This window comes from Hemiscyllium ocellatum, chromosome 24 (assembly GCF_020745735.1).
Source record: "Hemiscyllium ocellatum isolate sHemOce1 chromosome 24, sHemOce1.pat.X.cur, whole genome shotgun sequence".
Taxonomy (NCBI): Eukaryota; Metazoa; Chordata; class Chondrichthyes; order Orectolobiformes; family Hemiscylliidae; genus Hemiscyllium; species Hemiscyllium ocellatum.
In genome coordinates this window covers 51,304,431-51,314,043 of record NC_083424.1, presented here as the reverse complement: position 1 = coordinate 51,314,043, position 9,613 = coordinate 51,304,431, and the positions used below count along the sequence as shown (strand labels likewise).

At 42.7% G+C, this 9,613-nt stretch overlaps 1 protein-coding gene across 1 annotated transcript in view; it reads left to right on the top strand.

Moving 5' to 3' along the window:
* Positions 1 to 2,917: 2,917 nt before the first annotated feature.
* Positions 2,918 to 9,613, top strand: part of rab36 (RAB36, member RAS oncogene family) — a 43,169-nt gene continuing 36,473 nt past the window's right edge. Inside the window, exons 1-3 of the mRNA XM_060843787.1 lie at positions 2,918 to 3,255; positions 3,468 to 3,579; positions 9,491 to 9,582. Of these exons, the coding sequence (XP_060699770.1) occupies positions 3,511 to 3,579; positions 9,491 to 9,582 (161 nt within the window). The 5' untranslated portion in view covers positions 2,918 to 3,255; positions 3,468 to 3,510. The remainder of the gene's footprint in view (positions 3,256 to 3,467; positions 3,580 to 9,490; positions 9,583 to 9,613) is intronic.

Below are 9,613 nucleotides of genomic sequence, written 5' to 3'. Positions count from 1 at the left end.
GGGCTGGGAGATGGGATCTGGTGTGGGTGTGGAGTTTGGAGTAGGGGCAGAGCCTGTAACTGAGTGGGTGTGGCGGTGGAGGGAATGGGGGTAGAGTCAAGAGCAGGGGTGGTGTTCCCCTCAGGATTCTGGGGCCAGGGATGGTGACAGTTGGATCTGAGGGGGGCATGTCAGCAGAATGCAGGTGAGTGGCGTTGGTGGGGGCTGAAATGGTGGCAAACATGGCAGTATGGGGGGCAGGAGTCACTGAGTGTGTGACATCAGCGGAAGTGATGTCATGTGTGGTGCATGAGGAATTGTGAGGGGTGGAAGTGGCTGTGAAAGCGACCATGATGGGGGCGGAAGTGATGTCATCAATCAGCATGGGGGTGGTGGCTGCACCAGCCATATGGCTATTGGCGTCCGAGCAGTTCCAGAGGCTGGGAATCTTCTGGAATGTTTGAGGAGAGCTGGTTATGGAGGTAGATAGATAAAAGTTTGATGTACTTACAGATTTTGATGTTTGAGACAGAGTTGAAATACTGTTTGTTGAGAGTATGAATTCTCCTGAGGATGTAGTACAGAAGTGGTCCTTTGCAGTTCTGAGAGAGTGTGACCCTCAGCTGAGGCAGGGCTGACTGGAGAGGGGTTAGGTGCCGGCACATTGCTGCGAACGTGGAGATGAGGACCTTGAAGGAGAACCATTGCTGGTGTTTTTGAATCTGTAGTCTGTACTGTTTGTCCTGTTCGGATCCAAACTCTGCTGGTTTAAAGGTGGTCCGGAGTCCGTGTGGGATGAGTTGGTTACGGAGGCAGGCACTGAGGAAACAAATGTGGCTGTGGTAGTGAGTCTGTTTCAGGACATGGTTGAAGAACTTCAGGGCAGAGGAAATTATGTGGGAGTTGCAGTGGGAGAGGAACTCCCTGAGATTCTTGTAAAGAGAGGAGGAAAACTTCTTCAAGGCAGGCACAAAGCTATGTTGACTATCTCTAATTAGGTCATCTTTTTCCAAATGGGCATTAATTCTATGGTTAAGGATTCTCTCCAATAGCTTTCCAACCACTTATGTAAGACTCACTTCTGTGTAGTTTACTGAAGTCTCCCCATTTCCCTTCTTGAACAGAGGAACAACATTAGCTACTTGCCACTCCTCCAGGACCTCTCCGGTGGCTAGCGAGGATACAAAAATCTTGGTCAAAGCACCAGCAATCTCCTCTTTTGCCTCTCTCAGAAACCTGGGGTAGATGCCATTGAGCCCTGGGAACTTATCCATGTTAATGGTCTTCAAGAGATCCAACATCACTTCTTTCTTGATCTCAAAATGTCCTAGCATATTAGCATGCTCCATACAAATTTGACTATCCTCCATATCCTTTTCCTGGGTGAAATCCAATGCAAAATGCTCATTTCTGCTCTTACATTCACTGCCTCTAAGCACAATATAATGTGGATAAATGCACATTTATCCAGTTTGGTTGCAAAAACAGGAAGGCAGGTTATTATCTGAATAGTGGCAGTTTAGGAAAAGGTGAGATGCAATGAAGGTTGGCATGCAGACTCAGCAAGAAGTGAAGAAACCTAGTGGCATGTTGGCCTTCATAATGTTACGACGTGGAGGACCAACCTCTCTGCTAATTAAAACTAAAACACCCAGATAACCTGGCATCATGATTTGTTAAAAATGTATTGTGAGTGAAAGAAAACTCCTGATTGCCAGTGTTTAAAGAAAAAATAACAATTTATTTTCCTAACTCTTAACAGTGAATACTACACAAAAACTATTAACAAAGCCGAGCCCCCTTTTCCTAAACTAATCACTATCTGACCCCAACTTTATAAAATGCAGCTCTAATCACACAATCATTAAAAATTAACTTTCCCAAAGTCCATTCGGTCTTTTATGCTGTCTTCCAAATCTGCTGTTTCCTTCTGTCCTTCCAATTCTACGGTCTTCTCCCTGGGCTGTCTTCTATGAATTTTTTTTACTGCAAGTGTCTTTGTATAAAATTCCTTGGTCCTTTAACAAGTGGTGTCGTTTGAGAGATTTCTTTTGAGAATCCTTTCAGGTAATATGTACTCTCATGTTCGATGGACAGTTAGCTCTGACTAAATTTCAAAACGCCCTTCCTTTTTTTTACACCCAAGGCTCATATCCTGTCATTGTTCCGACTTGTCAATCCAATCAAATTCAAATTCAATTGAATTTTGGTATCCTGAGTATAATTTAAATTAATTGGTTAAATTCAAATCCAATTGCCTTAACATCAAAACACAACCTCAAGCTGATTGTTACATACCAACAATTTTCTGCACCTGTCAGCTGGTCACAGATGTTCTGTCACAATCTCAGTTCAGGAAATACGCCCCTTCTCTCTTAGAGTGAGCATACATTCTTTTGACTTTGTAACAATAGCAAGAGGATTTGAGTATCGGAATAAGAATGTCTTGCTGCAGTTAAACAGAGCCTTGGTGAGGTCACGCCTTGAGTATTGTGCAGTTTTGGTCTCCTAGTCTGAGGAAGGACATTCTCACTTTAGAGGGAGTACAGCGAAGGTTCACCAGACTGATTCCTGGGATGGCAGCATTAGCATATGTAGAAAGAGTGGATCGACTAGGCTTGTACTTGCTGGAATTTAGAAAAAAATGAGGGGAGATCTCATAGAAACATATACAATCCTAATGGGACTGGACAAGCTAGATGCAGGAAGAATGTTCCTGAAGTCTGGGTAAGCCAATCAGGAATAAGGTGAGGAAGAATTTCTTCACGCAGAGTTTGGAGATGCCGGTGTTGGACTGGGGTGTACAAAATTAAAAATCACAAGGAGCAACGCTCCGAAAGTTAGTGTGCTTCCAATTAAACCTGTTGGACTATAACCTGGTGTTGTGTGATTTTTAACTTCACTCAGAGAGTTGTGAACCTGTGGAATTCTCTCCCACAGGAAGCCGTTGCGACCAGTTCATTAGACATGTTCAGGAGGGAGCTGAATGTGGCACTTGGCTGTTACAGAAATCAAGGGGTACACTGTAGAGAGAAAGCGAATGGGACATTGCAGCACTAATTTTCTACGTTTCTAAAATCAAAATACTGTGGATGCTAGAAACCTGAAATGCTGGAAAAACTCGGCAGGTTTGGTAACTCTGGTAACATTTCGAATCCAGAAAGAAGAAATCATACAAGAGTTAAGAAAAGCTCCTCCTCTCCTGACGTCAACGTTGGAAGCGACCGAGACGCCTGTTGCCGTAGAAACTGTAACAGGTGGCCGTGTTGGGAACTGGTAAGTTAGCGCTGATATTGAATCCGATAACCTTTAATGCTTTCAGATTAGTAAGAGGTTAACTGGTGTCGTTGCCTTTGCGCACCCCTCATGCTGAGACCGGAGTTGGTGCATCCTCCTCCTGAAAAATGCCCTGCTTCCTCTGTGCGCGAACTGTATGGATAAGAATTGCTGCTTGCTCTTCCTAATCTCTCTCTCTCTCTCGATTTAAGGCAGAAAAATAATCGGAAGCATTTCACATCGAGTGGAAAAAGGATGAGCAACGGGATCTTCTTACATGCCCCACCAGTTAGCAGGGACCGAATCATTTCCAAATTTCCCAAGGTCACGATTTGTCTCTGTCTCTCAAATGTTGCAGTGTATCTGGTGCGGGAGGTGACGTGTTTCTGGTTGAGATAAGGTTGATATGGCCTGCGATATAAATGTTGTACAGTGACAGCTGGATTTATCTTGTTAATGCTGGTAGCATCAGGAGTAACTGGAGACTCGGGTAGTGCAAAGTACAATAAAGAGTCTCTGAGAACTGAAAGCTGAATGAGAATACTGCAGCTGTGTTTATTTCTGGAAGTGAGGAACTGACATTAGTTCGATTGGAGACTCGTTAAGTCTAGAATGAGTAGTTAGGAGTCGCTTATTCTGCTTCCCACCCCAAGTCACCCCCAGCATTCCTATCCTTCCAAAATGTCATGAACAACTACAGATGCAATTTTACATCAACCAAACATGTTTTTCATTGTTTAGCTTAATTATTTTGAAAATTAAACATTGAGCTCCAAACATCTGTTTTTTAAAAAATACCACTGTACATTTTAATAGTCCTAATTTGGTATCTGTTCTAGGTAAAAGTTATGAATCAAATTAACATTTTTGAACTGAATCAATATCAGCTAATAGAGAAATTGTGGTTTAGTGATATTAATGCCATTGCTGATTTAACTTTAGGGAGTTAAGGTGAGGAACTCGATTTTTTTGCGTATTCATTCACAGGATGTGGGTGTTGTTGGCTAGCCCAGCATTTATTGCTCATCTTTAATTGCCCAGGGGCAGTTAACAGTTAACCACCTTGCTGTTGGTGTGGGTCACATTAAGCTAGATCAGCTGAGGACGACCGATTTCTTTTTTTTCTCTTCCTAAAAGAACATTAGTAAACTAGATTTGTTTTTCCACCAATCAACAGAAATTGATAATCATTAGATTCTTAATTCCAGTATTTTTTTCAAAAACTGAATTCAATTTCACCACCTGGCATGACAGAGTTCAGACATTGGTTCCCAGAACAAAATACCTGAATAAAAAGTCCAGTGATAATGCCACTGAGTCATTGTCTCCTGGTTTCAAAGTATAAGTGTGAGGGGAATGTGCACTCCACACTTGCCGTCACTCTAAGGAAGATAAAATTATCATCTTTGGGAACTTGAACACCAGGATTGGAAAGGATGCCCAAATCTGGGAAGGAACCGTCCGAAAAGAAGGAGTCGGGAGTTGCAACTCCAGGTGGATTTTTCTTGCTCACTGACGGTGCAGCCAGCCATCACCGCCAAAAAGACAAGTTCAAAACTTCTTGGAGGTCTCCATGATCAAAGCAGCGCCATATGATTGCCTGCATCATTGTTCAATCCTGAGACCAAAAGGATGTCTTTGTTCTCAAAGCAATGACTAGTACAGATAACTACTGGACAGACCACTGGCTCATTGGTTCTTCAATATCCATGAAGGGCCACTAGAAACAGCTGAAGATGAAGAAATAAATCATAAAAAGCTCAAAGTTGAGCAGCTTCAAGAGCCAAGAAGGCTGGCGTATTTCCAACAATGTCTTCACCAAAATCTCCAAAAAAATTCATTTTAATGGAGTGGAGGAAATATGGAAAAAGCTGAAGATAATCATCATGTGAAGAAACCGTTGGCTATAAGACAAATTAGCAAGACTGGTTTGCAGAGAATGACATCATCACCTTAGACCTCATTATTAAGAGGAGAGCTCTTCATGCCTGGCAAAACAACATCACTAGTGAGATGAGAAGTAGAATTCCTCAAACAAAGATGAAGTTACAAATAAAAAGGAGGGAAATCAAGAACAAATGGTGGATTGAGAAGGCTCAGGAACTGCCACTCCTTGCTGACTAGCAGAACGTCAGCGGTCTCTTCAGTATCCCCAAGGCAATATACTGACCCAACACCCTTCACCTCAAACCAGTGTGGAGTAAGGATGGCACTCTTTTGAGAGACCAAGCAAATAGCAGCTGATGGAGAGAATACTTCAAAGAATTCCATTTGTCAACAAGGACATGTTTGAGGCATTCCCCAATCAAAGATGACCTTGGACTCCCAGTTAATGTGGCAGAAGTTGCAGTCATCATTAGACACATGAAGAATGGAAAAGCTGCAAGAATAGAGTGGATTCCAGTGAAGATTTCCAAACTTTGAGGAGTAGAGCTCACCTGTCATCTCCATCAACTGTTCCTGAAAATCTTGGACAAAGAAGAAATCAATGCTGATCTCAGAGATGCTGCCACATTTGCCACTAACTTCAAGAAACGAAACAAAGTGGACTGTGGAAATTACTGAAGAATCTCCCTACTCTTGATTATTGCAAAGTTTATTACCCAAATCCTCAAGGCTCCTTCTCCCAGTCTCTGAGGAAATCCTACATTAGTCAATAAGGGCTTTTGTCCGAAACGTCAATTTCGCTGCTTGTTGGATGCTGCCTGAACTGCTGTGCTCTTCCAGCACCACTGATCCAGAATCTGGTTTCCAGCATCTGCAGTCATTGTTTTTACCTTACCAATGTGAAATCCAACCAGACCTTGGAAAGATGGTCATGATTTTCACAGCTTGATTACTCTAAAAGAAATGCCAGGAACAACACCAACCACTCTATAGCTTTTGTTTACTCAATCACGGTTTTTGACTCAGTCAATGGGGATGTACTGTGGAAGATCCTGCCAAAACCTTGTCCAGTGAAACTCATCAACATCCTCCTTCTCCTCAATGATAAGATATTGGTGACGGTCCTCACCAGCTGTAATATAACATCATCGTTTGAGGTCAAGACAGGAGTCAAGCAAGGATGTGACATTGGCCCCACTTTTTTCTCATCTTTATCACCAGAGTTCTTAATCTTATCAAGTCTTCATTTTGTCAAGAACATGCCACCCAGTGGTGTGGACATTATTTACAGGATGGAAAGAAAACCTTGCAACCTCAACCGGTTGAAATCCAAGAAGGAAGAAGCACTGAACTTGCTTGTGGAACTTTAGTATGTGGATGACAATGTTGTCTCCGTTCTCTAAGAAATTATTCTTTGAACCTCGCTTAATGCCTTTGCAGAAGCATACCAAAACATTAGTCTCTGTTTCCTTATTATGGGAAATAAATGAGAAAAAAGTCAAAAGTGTACCAAGTGTAGCTGCAATGCTCACTTTGAGGCTGAATGGTCCTGAGTCTCAACCTCAAGATTATTCACATCCTTTACCAACCCAACCCTGGTCAAGTTCTGGTTCATCCTTTCATTAGGATCAACTGAGAAATGCCCCCAAATATGGAACATTTCCCTTTTTCTCCAGTTTCTTTAAGTTCCACATGACCATTTTCCCACAATTTTGTGCAAGATTTCACTCATGTAAGACTGACATTGATTTGGAGAGTCAACATCACATCCAATCTGCAAGTGCTATCGAAGTGAGAATCTCCGATTGTGACATCCATGCTGATATCAAGATGCTTGTGTATAAGACAGTCATTTTTCCTGACTCTGCTGTATGGCTCTAAAACCTGGACTGCGTATAGATGCCACTACAAGACCCTTTCGGAATACCATCACCTTGGAGAACAGTTGTACTAACATTAATGTCCTTTAAGCAGCCAACAGCACCAGATTGAAGTCATGGTAGCGCAAAACCAATTTTGCTGGATCAGCAATGTGCTGAGGATGCCTGTGTCCAAATGTCAAAGCAAAGCCCAAGGAAGGCACTGGAACAGGAGGAAGACAATGGAGGTGATTCAAAGACTTCCTAAAGGCTTCCCTCAGGAAATTCGACATAGATATAAATACAAGGGAAACCCTTGTTAAGAAGAAACCAACTTAGTGGAAACTCCTGCATGAAGGGACACAATTCTCCTAAAACACCATCAATAAGAGGAAGTATAGAAAAGGAACCAGAAAAGAAACCTGAGAAAGAAATGCTAACATTTCAAGGACAAGAGACCACTTCCACCTCCCAGAAACACGGGACGGCACGGTGGCACAGTGGTTAGCACTGCTGCCTCACAGCGCCAGAGACCCGGGTTCAATTCCTGCCTCAGGCGACTAACTGTGGAGTTTGCACGTTCTCCCTGTGTCTGCGTGGATTTCCTCCGGGTGCTCCGGTTTCCTCCTACAGTCCAAAGATGTGTGGGTCAGGTGAATTGCCCATGCTAAGTTGCCCGTAGTGTTAGGTTAGGGGTATGGGTGGGTTGTGCTTCGGCGGGTCGGTGTGGATTTGTTGGACCGAAGGGCCTGTTTCCACACTGTAAGTAATCTAAACATCAACCAAATGTGAGGGCACAAATGCAGGAGGGCACAAATGCAGCTCTAGAATCAGGACCATCAGCCATGCAAGGACCCACAGAGCTCAAGACCAGTGACAGAAAATTTTCTAGGTGGACAATCATCCTCATTAGCGAGTGATTGCTGTTGATGGTGAAAGTAACCAGACTGGACTTTGCACAGAGAGGGTATCTTGTAGTCTAGCTAATCTCATGTAGTCAGCCTGGATTTTTTTTTAATTCTGCCTGTTAATAAATGTAAAGATAAAGGGATGAAGATTGTGCCTGGCAGAAGACGTACAGTTTACTGGCCTACTGGGCAGAACCTTCCATTGTTGATGTGGTTGTCAGTGATGGGACTGGATATGTCCCACATTTCATTCACAGATGAGATAGCTGGTCTCAAGTGATTACTTGGCAGTACACAAATTAGCTATGCACAGTTGAGGAGCATGGCAAATCATTCAGCACGGACTAGCAGAAAGTTGACGCTTCTGCTGTTACCTCACACAAGGTTCAAAGTCCAGGAAGCCATTGGTGCTACCATCATCAGTCGTGTCCCAGAGCAGATTAAAAAGAGGCTCCACAGTTCAGTGCTGCACCACTGTAGGTTCTCCTCCAGGCTATCAAGGAATGGCAGGAGGTCCAGTTCTCAGAAGCAACAGTGGGTTGGCACTACCATCTGAGCAAGGTGGCCTGGATGAAGGTTGCAGCACAGGTTAAAAGAAATGTGGTCCACACCAGAACCTGGGTCCAGTGCAGAAAATGGATGAATAATCTGCTTTACTTTACAGGGGTAAGTAACACTTTGTGTCTTCAGGGCTAGCTGAGTCTCATCAACTATTTAAGTGTGTGAATGGAGAGGAATTTAGATTGCAGGCCTCAGTATCAGATGGAATAAGTGAATGAATACATGAGAGCAACTTCATGCTTTGCAAGTTGTACCAGTTGCAAGATAGTGTGCGTGTATGCAACATTTAACTGGGACAGATATAGGATGCATGTCATTGACATGGATGCTTATCAAGCAGTTATGGACTGTGATGTTTAATCCTCTAACTATCTGCCAGTTTCCCACAGCTCACTTCTATAAACAGAAATGTGACAGTGATCAGCTAATCTGTATTTGTGGTGTTGTTGAAAGATAAGTATTAATTGGAACATTAGAGACAACTCTAGTATTTCTTCAAAATCGATCTTTAACTATACCTGAAAATGGATAGAGCATCGTTATAACATCTGAAAGAAAGTATCTCCAACAGTGCTACACTGGAGTGTCAGTCTTGAGCTTTCTGCTCAAATTCTGAACCTGGACTTGAAACTGGAACTTTGTGTTTCAGAAGCAAGAGTGTTAGCAACTGAGCTGAAAATGTGTTGCTGGAAAAGCGCAGCAGGTCAGGCAGCATCCAAAGAACCGGAGAATCGACGTTTCAAGCATAAGCCCTTCTTTAGGAATGCCTGTTAGCAACTGAGCCATGATGGGACACTCAAAGTAACTGGCTGTATTGTCAGAAAAGAATAGAGATTTCAGATTTCGTTACTAACATACTGTTCCATTTGGAGGAGTTAAACATGGGTGGCGAAAGTTAAAAATAACCTTGCTGAATTAGGACACTAGCTGATAGTCATTCGCATAGTCAGGTAGCTATGTATCTATTCCTTAATTAGCTAAACGGTCAATGACAACAGTCGATTTTTAATATTGTTGCAGTGTTACATACCTGAAGCCTGTCTCCAATTTAAAGATCAGTTCCACATTCAAGTTAAAAATGCCTGCCACGAGCGACAAACCAGAAATGTTGGGTAAGTAATTTGATATATGAAATTTGGTTCA